Source organism: Camelina sativa, chromosome 18 (genome assembly GCF_030686135.1).
Source record: "Camelina sativa cultivar CO46 ecotype springtype chromosome 18, ASM3068613v1".
NCBI lineage: Eukaryota > Viridiplantae > Streptophyta > Magnoliopsida > Brassicales > Brassicaceae > Camelina > Camelina sativa.
In genome coordinates this window covers 2,894,096-2,911,992 of record NC_141897.1, presented here as the reverse complement: position 1 = coordinate 2,911,992, position 17,897 = coordinate 2,894,096, and the positions used below count along the sequence as shown (strand labels likewise).

Sequence of the window (17,897 nt, the reverse complement as noted above, 5' to 3'; positions counted from 1 at the left end):
GAGTCGTGTGTCGTCAGTCCTGGGAGTGCGTCGGTCGAGTTGCGTGTCTCAGCCTCTATTTGGTTCCAGAAGTTTGTACATCTCCTAAGCACCTGAAATACTCCAAAATGCACAATGTATGCAAAGATGATGCAAGAACTACTTAAACATGCAAAATTTAAAGAAGAGACTAGAAAATGATGTAAAACAATGAGTCATCCTAGATAAATGCATGAAGAATACATGCTAAAGAGAGAAAAAATATAGACATATCACAAGAGTGGTTTTGGCTCGATCCAGAGTGGTTTTGGCTCGAACTAGAGTGGTGTTGGCTCGATCCAGAGTGGTTTTGGCTCGAGCTGGGTGTATACGCATCCACTAAAACGATGGTAACTCTTGAACCACATCTCCGATTGGCTTGAAATAAACGACGTTGGAAAGATGGCTCAATTCCTTACAACTTTGATGAAGACTTCGAAAGTTAAATCCCACTTTAGTGGAACGGCTCGAACGGGGTGGAGTGGTCGCATGACGAGTGGCTCGAACAGGTGTATACGCATCCACTAAAATGATGATAACTCTTGAACCACACCTCTGATTGGCTTGAAATAAACGGCACTGGAACGACGACTCAATTCTCTACAACTTTTAGGAAGACGTCAAAAGCTGAATCCCTCGACCGGTGGCTCGAGTGAGTGGCTCGAGTGACGGGTTGAAGAGTGGCTCAAACGAGGTGGGATGATGGCTCTTTGGTCGGATATAACGACGGCTAGAACGGGTGGCTCGAACGGTTGGCTCGAACAACGGCTTGAACGGGTGGCTCAAACGGGTGCGTTTCCAACGTCACCTAGATACCTGAAATACTCCAAAATGCAAAATGTATGTAAGGATGATGCAAGAACTAGCTAGACATAGAAAAGATTAAAAAAATGATGCAAAACAATGAGTTATCCTAACTAAATGCATGATAAATATATGGTAAGAAGAAACAAAATATAGACATATCACATTGACAAAATCATCATGCCCAAGAGATAACCATTGCAGATTATCAAGTGAGACTTTGAAAAAGATTTTCTTTATTCAACCGGAAAAGAGTCTTACAGAGAAAAGAGTCATATACCTGAAAGATAATCAAACAACAACCAGAAACTTTTAAACAGGAAACAGAAGATAAAGGTCTCTTAAAAAAAGATTATCTTCGTGCTATATAACTTGAAAGGGTGTCTCGTGAACACTGAATCCAAAGAAAAACAAAATCTAAGCTGATAGGCTTCCAACGACTTTGAAATCAGGATAAGCCTTAATCGAGTCTTCAACGTTCGCATTAGAATTCCAGCTTACTGGGAAGATGAAAAGGGGTCAGTTAACAATTTGCTTCACCAATGTAATTTGTATCCCTATCTCTCTGGTGATCCAGAGTTCCTTTAACTTGTTTTCCTCTCTCAAATTTCCATTATTTAGACTTGAATCACATCTTTACTCATGCTGGATTTCTTCATCACGAGCTGGAGTTTTTTTGTAAGACGTGCTTCATCTGGAAAATAATTATTTCCCCCTTGGAGATTCTCAACCATGTGCTTGACTGACTGAATTGATCTTTCTTTCTTGGAGTTACACTTTCATCACAGTTTGAGTTTTATCTATTCCTGACCTTTGCTTCTTCTTTATCCGTCCATTGTCCTTCCTTGTTTTTTTCTTTCTCTTCACTCTTCCATAAACCCCTTCTGAATTTTCTTGAAAGCTCTCCATAACAGCCATACTGTACATTGCTGTCTTTAAATTTACTCTTCCATCAACCCCATCTGAATTTTCTTGCAAACTCTTTCCAACAAGCATATCGTACTTTGCTTCATGAGAACTGTTTTTGTTTTTATCATTTGCATACACCAAACTCAAACCACACTTCAACACCTTGAACTTTCCGTTCTCACTTGCACCGCCTGTCACAGTAAATTCAAGGGAGGCTTCGGTAGGATTGCATTCATCCGAGTTACCGTCTTCAGGACACTTTATAGTATGTGGACAACTGGTGTAGCCGATAAAGACATGGTCTGACTCAATCTTGTCTTTCTTGTCTCTATGTCTGGTCCAACTTCCTACTGGACAAGTAAATGGGACCCAAGACTTGTCTTCATCTTTTACTTTAAAGGTGCAGATCACAGACAAGGAGCTGATTTGATCTAAGTCGTCAAGAGATGAGACTACAGCACATAGAGCAATGCCGGCAAGCTTCTTGTCATGCCAATGTGGGAGGAGTTTTACTTCTAACTCAGATCCAACTGTTTCATGACAAAACCAAGAAGGCACTTCACATCCAGGAAAGCAAGTGCTGAACAAAGACTCTGAAACAAGACCCTGCAAAGTTCAAATGCGAAAATCTTAAAACTCTGCCAGAGTTTCTTTGAAATGCAAAAAATTTGAGAGAGGGATACAGAGAGCGACAAAGCGAAAGAGATAGGTATAGAGAGATACCCCATTGTAACGTTTCCGAGCATATGACAACAGCTGGCATTTCCTTTGAGCATACGATGTGATTTCCTCCTTTGCAACTTGTTCTAGGTTCTCACAGTTGGTGAAAATGTATGTGGAATGATTCTGCTCCGTTGGCATGATACGGGCCAAAGGCTTTGAAACAGTCTTCAGCGAACTACAACCGTGTGCATCTAAGCACTGAAGATTTGGTGGAAACTCTGGAACTGATGTAAGACTCGTACAATACTTCAGGTCCAGCCATTTAAGTTGAGAAAGCTGACTGATTCCAGCAGGAAGGCAGCTGATCTTAGTATTTCTGCTAACGCACAAATACTGCAGTGAGGGTAACTGTGGCATCACTTCAATGGCTGTCCCATCCAAAAGTAAAATCTTTAACGAGCTGATGTTGATTTCTGGGAAAATCTTGAGATTTGAACAATCAGAGAGTATCAGTTCTTGAAGAGCTTTCAGCTCACAAACACGGCCTGGGATTTCCTCCAGCATTTTGCAGTCTTTCATATTCAATACAACAAGTCTCTGGAGCTTCTCCATGTTTGCAGGAAGCTGACTTATTGCTGTTCCATCTATATACAGAGTTTCTAGATTTTCTGAAATCAACGGAAATTCGTTAAAAGTTGAGCAGCCGCTAAGAGTAAGTGTTTTCAGAAAAACCAAATTCATCTCTGGAAGATATTCCAGTCTTGTGCACCCTTTCAGATTCAGGAAATCAAGCATTTTCATTCGTTCCATATCATGTGGCAACGTTTTCAGTGTTGTGCAACCTTCAAGGTTCAATCTTTTAAGCTTTTCAGCCTTTGATAACCCTGACAAGCTGCACAACTTTGTTGAGTGACTGAGATCGACCCACTTTAAGAATGGTGTATCCTATTGGAAAACAGAAAAAATCGTACAGTTAAAAATACTATCCAAGTTAAATTAATCATTCACAAAAGCTATCAACAGATTATTCAGAGACACACCTTGTCACCCTCCCAAAGTTGTTCAATCTCACTGTAAGGCAGCTTAAGGTCGACAAGATTAATCGGGTTGAAATCGTTTGGAAGTTCCTCCAATGGGAATTTCAGCCAGTGGAGGCAACGAACTTCTTTCAACGGTAGCTTAAGTTTATCAGGGATGTTGATCTTATTGTTGGTTTTGCATTCCTGAGGACAATGGGAATTGTAGAACTTGAGATACCGGAGATTTCTCATACTTATGAAGTGGTCGCGGTCTAAGCTCGTTGCGTGTTTCACTTCAGACAAGTCTAGGAAAATACCTCTAACATTGGCAGGTTTCTAAGAACCAACAAAGAACACGGCATCAGTGAAGAGAAAAAAAGAAGTAAGCTTTTACTAATAAAACTCTAGAGGAACTTATGGTCTCACCATTTTATTCTGCAGTACATTAATTATGCCTCCCTTGATTATGTGTTGATGGAACCACAGCCTCTGTTGTCTGCTATCATCCTGGCTAGATGTCTTAAGATCAAGTTCCCTTGAAAAAGTATACAATAGATCATGCATCTCCACTCGCCCATCACAAGTATTAATCAGGAACTTATCAGTGAGAGCTTTTACTGCACTCGTTCCTTCAGCAGATCTAAGCTCAGATGAAGCAAGTAAACTTTCTACATAATCCTTGTCCTGTGATCTGAAACAAGCTATGTCGAGAAATGCATCTTTCTGCTCAGAAGTCAATTCATCATAGCTCACTTGGAAGACATTTACAATATTGGGGCTGGGACTCTGTGCAAGTCTCTTCAGTTTTGAATTCCAATGATCCATACTTTTCTTATTAAGCTCTCCGCCCAATACTTTGAGAGCTAGTGGATGGCCTCTGGCATAATGTACAAACCCTTCTGACAGCTTCATGAAATCTTTCTTCCGAGGATTGGCTTGATCATCATTAAAGGCATGATAGCGAAATAGTTGTAAGCTATCTCTGTGGTTCAAATTTGGAACCATGTAAGTATCATCAACCAAACCATTTGTTAAGGACATGTCGCTTGTTGCAATGACAACTCTGCTTCCCTCCTTACCCTCCTTAATCCAGTCTAGTATCTCACGAAGAGCATCTATATGTCCCCTTTTACTAACATCGTCAAGTACAACAAGAACTTTGCGTTCATGGAGTTGGCTATATGGATCTTTGAAATTTTCCATGTGAGGATTGTTCAACTTGGATAACTCGCCTAAGAGCATTTGAGGCAACCGACCCAACTCCAAATGCTTCAACTTTACACGGATTTGATCAATCAACGCATGCCTCGTAAACTTGCCCTGCCACGTCTTGTAGAGTTCTTTAAGAAGTGTGGTTTTACCAATTCCAGGCATCCCAACAACTCCAATGATACGTGTTTTCTTGTATATATCAAGATCCAACTTCTCCTCCAACTCTTTTAACCGTTGTCCGTTCCCAAAAGTCTTGTGCTTTTTCTCGCATCCTGAGGAAGACGTTCCAACGATGCTCCTTCCTAAAGCCTCCACGGCTGGACCTTCTCTTCCCTCCAATGAAATTTCAGTCAGCGCTGTCTTCACCGCCTTCACAATGTCATTAACTTTCTCACTCTCAACACTGCAAATTTCAAGGCTAATGAGATCATGACCCCTCCCTTAACTCCCATAAACAAAGGTTCAACAAGTATTAATAGATCTATCTACAACTGTAATCAATACCTTTTCTTGTCAATGGTGATGCCCATAATGTTAGGTATAAAATTAAAAGCTTCCTTCCACTTCTTCTCCTTCTCATCACCCTTAGCCAAACTCCTGAAACTATCGCCGAACTTGCCTTTCAGATCTCGAACGGTGGATGGCTCCAGCTTGTAAAAGATTGGAATCGCAACGAGTGTTCCATCATCAGTACAATCCTTGATCTTCTCAAGCTCTCTGACGCACCAGAGAGAATTTGTGTAGTTGCTGGAGAAGATAACCAAGACGATTTTGGACTCCTCGATCCTCTTTAATAGTATGTCTATAGGTTGACCTCTCTTCTCGTATTCGTCGATGAAGACGTTGATGTTGTTCCATTTCAAGTCCTTGACGAGATGGCTGACGAATTTTAGGCGCAGATCCGCTCCACGGGAACTGATGAACACTTGGTGTTGCGGTGGCTGGTCGTCGGATGTGGAAATTGAGGACGTCTCCATCGCGAAAAGCTTTTTCCGGTGTGCTTGCTTGACCCTTTTTTTTTTCGTTTTTCACACTAGTTACTGGTTAGTGTGCGTTACAGTAGCAAAAATGTATTGACGATTATTTTTGTTTCTTTTTGCAGTCAATAATAATTCGTAAATTATTGATAAAAGTCTTTCTTTTTCAGTCAACTTGTTCACATTGGAAATTTGGAATAGACAAACCACACGATAGTTGTATGTATAGTGGGTTTTCTACTTTTCTTCATATGGTTGGTCACACATTTTCTAAAACACCGATAAACTGTAAACAAACAAAAAAAAACAAAAAAAAATCGTATTATACCAAAATATATAGGGTGTTCCTATTTTTTTTTAAGTTTGTTTACATATAAAGCACACAATAAAATAATATCTTTAATAGTTAAAAAAGGAAACCTAATCGTAAATCTTTTAGTGTTTAACCCTGATATATTATTATTAGGTAATGTGTAATTTTCCTTGATAAATATTGATTTTTTTTTTAAAAAATTACCATCTTTCAACTAAAATACTAAACAAATACCCAAAGTTTTCAATTATAAACCTTTAAAAATTATATTTAATATTTGTAGTGTTTTGAAATAAAATGTTTGTAGTGGTATTTAAAAAAATAAATCTAATGATTTTATTTTTAAGACAAAAATTCAGTTTAATAGTATTCTAGGGCATTTCTTAATACTAATTTACTTTTTTTTTTCTGTTTCAGTCCAAGTGTCCAACCATTAGCCTTAAATAACAACTACAATAAATCATTAGCCTAATATATGTAGTAACAGCTAAAATATTATTTAAATATTAATAATTAGATGTTTTACTTTTAGCCAATAATTCCATTTGGTAAAGTATAGTCCATGAAAAACCGCTGAGATTTGAGAGGTGTCAAATGAAAAAAGCGTCGTCGTCGCAAACCAAATTCCAGATAAAATCTAAGGTTTGTTCCAACTGTCAAAGCGCGAAATCATGACCAATTGTGAAAAGGCTGAGGAATTCGTCTGCATCACCTGCACAGACGAGGTACGGTTCTCTTTCGCGAGCCACCTCTCCGAAGCTCTCCGCCGAAAAGGCATAAACGATGTGGTTGTAGATGTAACTAGCGATGTGCTGCTTTCCCAAGAGTCGCAGGAAAAGGTGAAGAAAGCTAGGGTTTCTGTGATGGTTTTACCCGGAAACTGTGAGCCAACAACTAAATTATGCCTTGCCAACTTCGCGATGGTTCTCGAGTGCCAAAGGATGGTGGTGGTTCCAGTCTTGTACGGTGACAGTCCATTACGGGGCGAATGGCTTAGCGCGCTTGATTTGAGAGGCGTATCACCAATTCACAAATCCAGGTACTCACTATATGAGATTAACCGAGATTGTGAGCCGAAATTTTTATTGTTAGCTATTTGAATCGTCAAAATATGCGCAGGAAGGAATGTAGTGACTCTACACTAGTAGAAGAGATTGTGAGGGATGTGTACGAGAAGCTCTTTTCTATGGAACGAATTGGAATCTATCCGAAGCTTCTGGAGATTGAAAAAATGGTTAACAAGCAACCGTTTGGCATCCGCTGTGTTGGAATTTGGGGTATGCCTGGCATAGGTAAGACAACACTTGCTAAAGCAGTCTTTGACCAAATGTCTGGCGCCTTTGATGCTTCTTGTTTTATCCAAGACTATGACAAATCTGTTCATGAGAAGGGTCTTTATTGTTTGCTGGAGGAACAGCTTTTGAAAGATAAGCGGACCGTTATGGAACTGAGCTCGCTTAGAGACAGATTGAACAATAAGAGAGTTCTTGTTGTTCTCGATGACGTGCACAATGCTCTCGTTGCAGAGTCTTTTCTCGAGGGTTTTGACTGGCTAGGACCTGAAAGCCTGATTATCATAACCTCTAGAGATAAACAGGTGTTTCACCTTTGCCGGATCAATCAAATATATGAGGTTCAGGGTTTAAATGAGAGAGAGGCTCTTCAACTCTTCTTGTTTTGTGCGTCTTTAAAGGATATGGGAGAGCAGAAGAATCTCCACGAGCTGTCTATGAAAGTAATAAATTATGCTGATGGAAACCCGTTAGCTATCAGTGTTTATGGAAGAGAGCTGAAAGGTAAGAAAAAACTCTCGGAAATGGAGACTGCATTCCTCAAACTCAAGCGACGTCCTCCATTTAAGATTGTCGATGCGTTTAAAAGCAGCTACGACACACTCAGTGACGACGAAAAGAACATTTTTCTGGACATAGCTTGTTTCTTCCAGGGAGAAAATGTCAACTACGTGATACAACTGCTGGAGGGTTGTGGTTTTTTTTCCGCATGTTGGAATTGATGTTCTTGTTGAGAAGTGTCTGGTGACTATATCAGAAAACCGAGTGCGGTTGCATAATCTGACCCAAGATATTGGTCGAGAAATAATAAATGGAGAAACAGTACAGATCGAGAGGCGCAGAAGACTGTGGGAACCTTGGAGCATCAAATATTTCTTGGAATATAATGAACACAAAGGAAATGGAGAACCTAAATCAACCTTCAAACGTGCTCAGGTCTGTTATATATTGATGTTCATATTATAACCTATTTTATGAGCCAACGTCCTAATAAATCCACTTCCAATATCCTTTCAGGGCTCTGAAGAGATCGAAGGCATGTTTCTGGACACATCAAACTTAAGATTTGATGTGCAGCCCTCTGCCTTTAAGAATATGTTGAACCTTAGATTGCTCAAGATTTACTGTTCCAATCCTGAAGTCCATCCTGTTATCAATTTCCCCAAAGCCTTCTTCCTTTCTCTTCCTAATGAGCTAAGACTCCTCCATTGGGAGAACTATCCTCTGCAATCTTTGCCTCAAAGTTTTGATCCTAGGTACCTTGTAGAAATCAACATGCCGTACAGTCAACTTGAGAAACTTTGGGGTGGAACCAAGGTAAGCAAACTCTAAGCAAACTCTGGTATGCGTCTTTCACCTCTAGCATTACTTGACAAATTTTTTTGTTATTCATTTGGCATTTTTTTTTTCTTTTGTCTTCTCAGAACCTGGAGATGTTGAAGACGATCAGGCTTTGCCATTCCCAGCACCTAGTTAATATCGATGATCTTGTAAAAGCTCAAAATCTTGAGGTAATTGATCTTCAAGGTTGTACAAAACTACAGAATTTCCCAGCCGCAGGTCAATTGCTGCATCTACGAGATGTAAATCTCTCAGGTTGCATAGAAATTAAAAGTGTCCTAGAGATTCCACCAAATATTGAGACACTACACCTACAGGGAACTAGCATATTAGCATTACCACTTTCCACTGCTAAGCCAAACCACAGTGAGCTTGTGAATTTTCTAACAGAAATTCCGGGTCTTTCAGAGGCCTCGAAACTTGAGCGTTTAACAAGTCTGCTGGAATCTAGATCATCTTGTCAAGATCTTAGGAAGCTTATTTGCTTGGAGCTGAAAGATTGTTCTTGTTTGCAGAGTCTGCCAAACATGGCTAATTTAGATCTTCTCAATGTTCTTGATCTCTCTGGTTGCTCAATGCTCAAGTCTATTCAGGGTTTCCCTCGGTTTCTGAAAGAGTTATATCTTGCTGGCACTGCAATACGAGAAGTGCCACAACTTCCTCAAAGTCTAGAACTCTTGAATGCACATGGATCTTGTTTGCGAAGTTTGCCAAACATGGCTAATTTAGAATTTCTCAAAGTTCTTAATCTCTCTGGTTGCTCAGAGCTCGAGACTATTCAGGGTTTTCCTCGGAACCTGAAAGAGTTAGATTTTGCTGGCACTACGTTGAGAGAAGTGCCACAACTTCCTTTTAGCATAGAGCTTTTGAATGCACATGGTTCTGTCTCTCTGGATTCTATTCGTTTGGAGTCAGATAAGCTTCCTATGCATCACACATTCAGCAATTTTTTTGATCTATCTCCACAAGTGGTCAACGATTTTTGGGTGAAAGCCCTCACTAATGTAAAACACATACCAAGATTGTATACGCAGGTAATACTCTCTCTCCTTCTACCTCTTTCTTGTCTACTTACTTCTCCATTAGCTCTCTTTCTCCTTCTCCGTCCGCCTTTCTCCCCCTCTCTCTATGATGCCTGTTATGTACACCCAGTCACACCCTCCTCATATCATATCTGACTTATTTTGCATTATTGCAACAGGATATCAACAAAGCTCCGACTTTCAGCTTCAGTGCGCCCTCACATACAAATCAAAATGCGACACTTGGTCTGCAACTAGGATCTTCTGTAATGACACGACTACATCCTTCTTGGAGGAACACGCTTGTGGGCTTTGGTATGCTGGTAGAAGTTGCATTTTCGGAGGACTACTGTGATGCTACAGGTTTTGGCATAAGTTGTGTTTGCAGATGGAGCAACAAAGAAGGCCGCTCTTATAGGATAGAAAGAAGTTTTCGCTGTTTGCCTCCAGGGAAAGTTGTTCCAAAAGTTCGGAAGGATCATACGTTTGTCTTTTGTGATGTCAACATGCGCCCAAGTACCGGTGAAGGAAGTGACCCTGATATCTGGGCTGACTTAGTTGTATTTGAGTTTTTTCCTATCAATCAGCAGACAAAGAGTCTAAACGACAGGTTCACAGTGACAAGATGTGGAGTCCGTGTAATAAATTTTACAAGTGGCAATACAAGTCTGAAGAATATATCACCAGTTTTGTCCTTGGATCCGATGGAGGTTTCTGGTTATGGAGTAGTTGAAGAAGCATTGAGAGTCAGTTACGATGATCTACAGGAGATGGATAAAGTTCTGTTTCTTTACATAGCGTGTTTGTTCAATGACGAGGATGTTGATTTGGTGGCACCACTTATTGCCGGCATCGACTTGGATGTTATCTCTGGGCTCAAGGTCTTAGCCGATGTGTCTCTCATAAGTGTATCATCCAATGGGGAAATAGTGATGCCTTGGTTGCTACTAAAAATGGGTAAAGAAATCCTCCATGGACAATCCATGCTGCTGTCTGATTGTGAGAGTTCCATGACCGACAATTTGTCTGACGTATCAAAAAAGTAAGTTCTCTTTTTATATCAGCTTCATATAGACTTGTGTAATTAATTTTGTGTGTTTCTTGTCAGGATAAATACATAATTAAGTAGATAACTATTTTTTTTTCTTTTCAATATTAGATAAATTTGATAATATCTAAGTATATATAAACCACTTTCTGTTTCAAATTTGATAATATCTAAGTATATATAAACCACATTATGTTTGAATGTATATATTGATATTACATTGACGATAGACGCAGGAAACGCAACACAAAGAAAGTGGTTTACGGACCAGCTACAGACTTTGGAGATGAATGGAGTTGGCGAAAGTACGGTCAAAAAGAAATCTTGGGTTCTCGGTTTCCAAGGTACTCATGTATTTTGCTATATATAGAACCTCTATATTCGTGTATATATTATTGGAAATGTATTATAGATTTTTTTTGTTGTTCTCCCGATCCAGTTGTGCGTATTGCGTAAGTGATCAAATGGATTGTGACTTCACGTGTTTGTGTATATATATACATTGTGGTTAGTTTTGTTTTTTGATGGTTACGTGGAGGATTAATTATTTTTTGAGAAATTTCTTTAAATATCACTAAAAAGGGTTTTTTTTTCAAAAATACCACATTTTAGTTTTTTTTTCCAAAAATACCACATAAGTTTTTTTTCCAAAATTACCACAAACACAAAAAAATTGATTTTTAAGGATGTAGAATTTTTTTTTTAGGTTTGGGTTGACACATTTAGTTTTAGGGTATAGTTTTTAGGGGTATAGGGTTTAATATTTAGAATTTAGGAATTAGTTTTTAGTATTAGAACTTTAATTCAATTATGTGGTATTTTTAGAAAAAATTACGCATTTTAGTGGTATTTTTGGAAAAAAACTAAATTGTGGTATTTTAGAATAAAAACCTATTTTAATGGTATTTATAACAATTGCCCTTATTTTTTTTTTGTTCCTCAGGAGTTACTTCAGGTGCACTCACAAGTTCACGCAAGGTTGTTTAGCTACGAAACAAGTCGAACGTAGCAGCACAGATCCAGACATGTTCATTATTACTTACGTCTCTGAGCATAACCATCCACTGCCCACTCAACGCAAGGCTCTCGCCGGATCCACTCGTTCCACTTCCTCCTCTAACTGCTCAGTCGTAACTACTACTTCTGCCTCATCTAGAGTCTCCCGAAACAAAGACAAACCAAATAAACTCCACTTGCCTTCCTCCTCCACTCCTCCTGGACATGCGGCCGACGTGTTTAAAGAAAAGGACATGGAGGAGTGTCAGGACAATATGGAGTTTTATAATGACGTTGAAGATACACGTACACTGGAATTGTTCCCAGAGTTTCAGCATCTTCGTACAGTCTTTGACTACGACTACGACTACTCCCTAATCCCAAAGTTTCAAGATCAGGTGGAGGAAGACACATTGTCACCAAAGTGGTAGTACTTTAAGACGAGGAAACAGGAGTAATGGACACGTGTAACATGAAGATTATAGGCTGGATTCAAAGGACTAATGATACGGTGCTCCAGCTTAAATCCTCCACAAATTCCAAAGCCTAACACCGAAATCCCCCTCCAGTTGTTTAACCTACATTCGCTAACACCTTGTAGAAGATTGGAATGATTAGGAGTTTGCCTTCATCCATGCGTTCTTTGATCTTGATGAGTTCGTCTAAGCACCATGTTAAAGCTTTTGTTAATTTCTCCTTTCTTCTTTTCTTCACTTACTGTGACAACTCTCTTGTTCTCAACACTATTATCTATATCACCAAGGAAACTGTCATCGCTTGTGATCAACAGGTCATTTAAAACCCAATGTGTACTCCACCACGATCTAGTGGTATCGTTGTACACTTCAGGATCGAATCCACAGAGACCAAACAATTGTACTATGAAACTATGAAGATCAAATATAGCTAAGACACTACTGTGACAACTCTCTTGTTCTCAACACTATTATCTATATCACCAAGGAAACTGTCATCGCTTGTGATCAACAGGTCATTTAAAACCCAATGTGTACTCCACCACGATCTAGTGGTATCGTTGTACACTTCAGGATCGAATCCACAGAGATCAAACAATTGTACTATGAAACTATGAAGATCAAATATAGCTAAGACAAAAGAGGAAGTTTGTGAAGCAAGTAATAATTAATCAAACAGAAAGTAAATAAGTTGTTTCTAAATCAAAAAGGAAATATTGGGCACAGGGAATCTATGGGGAATATAATTTCGGACTAAGGTGGTTAGATGGGGATGCATTAGACACCGTTCTAGAACTCAAATCACGGTTGTAAAGCTAACCTACTTTCGCAGCGTTAACTATCTATGCAATGAATTCACTATACCCTAAATCGTCGTTTGGATCTAGCAAACTAAGCAAGCAATAAAAGTTCAAGTTTGATATGTTTACAAGGTGCCTCAACTTCAACTTTCGTTGGCTAAGGTCCACCTTGCTCACCTAAGTTCTTTTCCAGCAACTCAACAACACTTTTGGTGCCACGATGAATTAAACCTATGATCATAAACTAGGTAGCTAATCTAGTTTAGGCTTTAAGAACAACTATAGATGAAGAACAAAAGAGATCAACCCCAAATCTAAAACACCATCATTAGAGAATCATAAACCCTTTGAAACCCGAAACCCAATAGAGAAACTACTCAGACATGGAGATAAAAGAACAGCAAATCAAAGATGAAGAAAACATAATTGAATTGCAAAAGAATAGAAAATAGGGTTAAGAGATCTTCTCCAAAGTGTCAAGAAGGATTAGAGATCTTCTCCCCCAGCTCTCAATACAAAATAGTCTCCCAAAACAAAACTTATCTCTCTGGAGGCTGAGCCTCTAACTTAAATATCAAAATAAAACCCTAAAAGTCGGTTTAAAACAAAAAAAGGAAAACTTGAGTCGGGTACGGGACTGGTCGATCCCAAATGCGGATCAGCCGATCTTGGATTTTTTTCTCTGTTTGCTCCATCTGCTTGCTAGTCCGATCAGTCTTCACCAAATTAGCTCCAGATGCTTGTTTTCATCCTCAAAACACTTAGCTTCCTTCCAAAGTAACCTATAACCTATAAAAACTCTCAAAAGACTAAAAAGACTCTAAAAATACACTTTGACTCAATTAAAGACCGAAAACAAATATAAAACTATGGTTAAAAACCTATAAAATACAGACACATCATTGAGGTCCCGCATAATTCTGCTTCACCTTGGTCACTCTTCAGTCTCAACTACGTCCGTTGGATTTTATTCAAACTTTGCAATCCAGGGATTATCATCATCATTTGGAGGAGTTCACAAAGTCATCTACTCCTCGCTCAATCGTGACCTTCTAACTTTCTCCACCATTGACATCTGAGTCAACATTCTATTGCCATCCTTGACTATGTGAGTGATAAACTTGGACTCATCACTACCAAAAATAGAGTAAGGGAAAACAATAAGACCCTGTGACCTTTGTAAGCCAGACACGAATCTGTTAGCTCTAGTTTCTATCTTACCTCCTAACAAATTCCTACAAACTACAATGTTCCTTTTTTGTTTTACAATTGCAAAAATTGATGTAGAGGTAGAATCGTTATCTGTTCCTATGCAACTGAAACCCCATCATACAAACTGAATTCAATGCTTCTTTCCAATCTTGTATGATTCGAGAAGTTAAGACCAAAGGTCCAAAACCACCTTCTCCTTCAAGTACTTTAACGGTGGATGTATCCAGCTTCTAAAAGATCGGTGTCACCATGATTCTACCTTCATCCATTCCTTCTCTAATTTTCAAAAGCTCCTCTTAATATTGTCTCGAATCAGTGTACCTGCTCGAGAAGTGTGGAGAAAAGATCCCACATCTGATAGATGTAAAGGGACTTGAGTAATATATAAAGGGTTAGGGCCTCTCCACTCATTGCCAATTGGTTTTGAGTTGGAAGCCCATATCAAACCCTAATTTAACATGGTATCAGAGCAATATAGAGCTTGTCTGGGGAGCGGAAGGACCAAATCTGAAACCTCTGGCCTCTCCTTAGCCTTTTAACGGGACTGAAGACGACCTTGTTCCACCCTGAAGACAAGACGTAGTTGGAATTGGACCCCATATCCCATATCCTGAGGTAAGATCCCATGTTTGACCCTTCAAACCCACCAAGGTAAAATCTAATCCTTTTTTAGTCTCTTTTCTGTGATGTTTTGTCTACGATTTCCAACTCCTCATCGTTCATTAAGTCCATATCCACTATGTCGTTCCAGGTAATCAAGAGACGGGCCTCGCGTTTGTTGACATCACTCTCTTTAAGAACCTTCTCCCTCATTATCATCTTCGCGTTCGTACCATTCTTTTCTCTCATCACGTTAACCAGCCATTCCGGCGTCCTACCTCTCTCTTGAACCACCGCCTCTCTTTCTCTAACCGGGGCCTTTCTTCTTCTGACAGGGGCCTAACCGGAGAAAAGATCCCACATCTGATAGATGTTAAGGGACTTGAGTAATATATAAAAGGTTAGGGCCTCTCCACTCATTGCCAATTGGTTTTGAGTTGGAAGCCCATATCAAACCCTAATTTAACATGGTATCAGAGCCTACACACGCTGGCCCGTTAACTAGTCCGGCCCGGATAGAGGCCCGATCACCCTATTAATTGATGGCCCAAAGGAAGGCCCAATTCCATCGAGATAGCTAAAAAAAGAGAGCATTATCTCGAGGGGGAGTGATGGAATATGTCGAGATTAATGGCTAGAATATATAAAGGGTTAGGGCCTCTCCACTCATTGCCAATTGGTTTTGAGTTGGAAGCCCATATCAAACCCTAATTTAAAAAGAAGACTACAAGCGTAATCCTCACATCCTCAATCCCTTTAAAATCTCCATCAGTCAGCTCGTTGAAATTGATGAATACTTGAGACTCTTTGTGTTTCCCCATTGTAGCACGTCAATGAGAGAGAGTGGGGATTTGGGGAAAAATGGTTTTGGAAGAAGAGATTGAGAGCTGAAGGAGAACAACATTTTCGTCAACGCCAATTTTAAAATGACCGGCAATTTCAACGGACTGGTCTACAATATTTGCTTATATCTCCAATCCGCAACTCCCATTGGGTGAGGGTTTCCTTATCCGCTACGTCTTTCAAGCAGTTATCTACGCCATTTGGAGGGAGAGGAATGGTCGAAGGCATGGGGAGAAGGCGCGGAGTGCACCTACTCTTATTGCATGGATTGACCGTCAAGTTCGGGATCAGCTACTCTCTATAGGCCTAATGGAGGATAGGCGATATGACGAGACTTTCCAGATGTGGCTTCAAACTCGACTCTAGGCTATGATTTGTGTTCTCTCTTATCAATTGTTATCCTTTAAAAGTGTTGCACTAGTTGTAAAACAGTTTATTTTCTTTTGAATATAATTTAACATTAAATTCAAAAAAAATAAAAAAATGACCGGCAACCTTCTCGGCCAAATTTATTTCATCGTTATTCATTGATACATGTCTCACATTAGGATTTCCTAATCCTGATGCACTCGAAGAGACGTTAAAATTTTATGTCTTGTGCTGCTGATGCTGTTTATGAATACAAATATTAATTAATGAAATGGCGAACCTGATTGCAATTGTATAAGTTCATCCAAATTGCTTTGTACATCTTTTGAAAATTTTTAAGACTTTGGCACCGAACTCTGTTTTATTATCGAGACATGAGAATCAAAATGTTGTACAACGAGTCAACGACAATGTCGTTATGACATACATCAAACAATCAGTTTTTTATTACAAAAATAATTACTGAATCGACAAGAGAAGCTAAATTGGCTCTCTATGAAGCTACATTGAATTTATCATCCGTCGCGGTGATTGCACCACAATTTGCAATCATAATGGAAGAAACCTTCTTATTCTTCTCAAGGGACCCAACCATCTATTCTCAACTTGTTCCAAGTCCTCTGTCCCTGAGCTTGCCTCCCAAGAACCAGACTCAAATACTAAACTAAAACCGCATTTTAAGACCTCGCAATTCGAAACCTTGCCAGTACCATCTGTCACTTCAAATTTAATGGAAGCCTTAGTAGGAACACATTCTTTCTCACCATCCTTTTCTTGAAATTTGTTGATATTCAACCAAATTGTGTAGCCGATGAACACATGAGTCGACTTAATCGTGTGTTGTTCGTCGCCTGTCTCAGATAAACCTCCAACATGGCAATTAAAGTAGGTAGATGATGTCTCAACATTGCTGAACTCGCATATGCATTTCACCTGGAGGTTGTTGTTTCGAACTGTGTGGTCCTTAAATGAGACAATAGCACATAGAGCTATTCCAACGAACCCACTTTTACTCCAATGTCGAGGGAGCTCGGAATCCAACACTGCTCCAGAGGCTATGTGACTAAACCAAGTAGGAACTTCACTTCCAGGAAAACAGGTGGCAACCAAAGCTTCGAAAGCAAGACCCTATAATGTAAAACCAAATATAATTAATATAATTTGAACTGTTGATTGAGATTTCGGGATGATAGAGAAAGACCTTATTGTGGAGATTTAATGCATCTGAAATCATCCTGCTCTTGTTGTGAGCATAGCATATGATTTCATTCTTTGCGCTGTGCTCCAATTTCTCACAGTTAGTGAAAATAAATGAGCAGGGGATCTCCTGCGTTGGCATAAGAAGGGCCAATGGACTCGCTACTTCTTTTAGTGAGTTGCAAGCATGTGCATCTAAGCATTGAAGATTCAGTGGGAGCGTGGGAATAGATAGTAGATTCTTGCAGTACTTCAAGTCGATCCAATTGAAATGATGGAGTTGACTAATGCTAGATTGTAGGCTGCATATCTCATTATTTCTGCTTAAGAATAGATGCCGCAACATGGATAAACCATTCATCCGAGGTGACCGTCGGAATACCACTTGGCCTTTGAAGTTACCACAGTGAAATAATATGTTTGGAAAATCTTTGATTTTGGTCCCATCAAGTAGCAAAATCTCAAGATTTTCCATGTTCTCCTTATTATCAGGAAAACTCGTAAGCTTAGCACAACCAGAGAGTATTAGTTCTTTAAGAGTCTTCAGCTTGTCAAGACATTCCGGTAGAAACTTCAACATTTTGCAGTCTTTGAGATTCAATAACACAAGTTTCTGGAAGTTTTGGATTTCCCAAGGTGTGAGAACCGAAACTAGATTCTCCTCTCGAAATGTTTTGTGGACGAAGGGACTTACTACCGTAGTAGTTCCGAACTGAATTTAGAGACAGAAAGTTGAGGGAGTAAAAATGAGTATTATTGCCTTGTAAGAAGTTTTTTCATCCCCTT

The 17,897-nt window shown here is 39.4% G+C and overlaps 3 protein-coding genes and 1 pseudogene across 3 annotated transcripts; 2 read left to right on the top strand and 2 right to left on the bottom strand.

The window, feature by feature from the left end:
• Positions 1-1,041: 1,041 nt before the first annotated feature.
• On the bottom strand, positions 1,042-5,825 carry LOC104760399 (disease resistance protein RPS4). The gene is made up of 5 exons (XM_010483319.3): positions 5,130-5,825; positions 3,840-5,028; positions 3,435-3,749; positions 2,455-3,339; positions 1,042-2,337 (listed from the first exon to the last, which is right to left on the bottom strand). The coding sequence occupies exons 1-5, from the start codon at positions 5,600-5,602 to the stop codon at positions 1,594-1,596; spliced, it is 3,606 nt and encodes a 1,201-aa protein (XP_010481621.2). The 5' UTR covers positions 5,603-5,825; the 3' UTR covers positions 1,042-1,593.
• Positions 5,826-6,553: 728 nt separating this feature from the next.
• On the top strand, positions 6,554-10,723 carry LOC104760397 (disease resistance protein RRS1). The gene is given in 6 exon segments (XM_087498172.1): positions 6,554-6,954; positions 7,035-7,905; positions 7,907-8,143; positions 8,225-8,524; positions 8,632-9,582; positions 9,750-10,723. Coding segments are annotated over 6 exon segments (3,594 nt in total). The 5' UTR covers positions 6,554-6,586; the 3' UTR covers positions 10,617-10,723.
• A 181-nt stretch (positions 10,724-10,904) lies between these two features.
• On the top strand, positions 10,905-12,045 carry LOC147921427 (disease resistance protein RRS1 pseudogene; annotated as a pseudogene).
• Positions 12,046-16,256: 4,211 nt separating this feature from the next.
• On the bottom strand, positions 16,257-17,742 carry LOC147921426 (inactive disease resistance protein RPS4-like). The gene is made up of 2 exons (XM_087498174.1): positions 17,116-17,742; positions 16,257-17,042 (listed from the first exon to the last, which is right to left on the bottom strand). The coding sequence occupies exons 1-2, from the start codon at positions 17,689-17,691 to the stop codon at positions 16,464-16,466; spliced, it is 1,155 nt and encodes a 384-aa protein (XP_087354300.1). The 5' UTR covers positions 17,692-17,742; the 3' UTR covers positions 16,257-16,463.
• Positions 17,743-17,897: the final 155 nt, after the last annotated feature.

Excerpts from the sequence above, each read along its gene's own strand:
- LOC147921426 (XM_087498174.1), bottom strand. The coding sequence starts at position 17,691 with ATGTTGAAGTTTCTACCGGAATGTCTTGACAAGCTGAAGACTCTTAAA. Across the intron at positions 17,043-17,115 it reads CATTAAATCTCCACAATAAG|GGTCTTGCTTTCGAAGCTTT; the intron begins GTCTTTCTCTAT and ends TTTACATTATAG.
- LOC104760399 (XM_010483319.3), bottom strand. The coding sequence starts at position 5,602 with ATGGAGACGTCCTCAATTTCCACATCCGACGACCAGCCACCGCAACAC. Across the intron at positions 3,750-3,839 it reads ATGTACTGCAGAATAAAATG|AAACCTGCCAATGTTAGAGG; the intron begins GTGAGACCATAA and ends GTTGGTTCTTAG. Across the intron at positions 2,338-2,454 it reads CTCGGAAACGTTACAATGGG|GGTCTTGTTTCAGAGTCTTT; the intron begins GTATCTCTCTAT and ends TGAACTTTGCAG.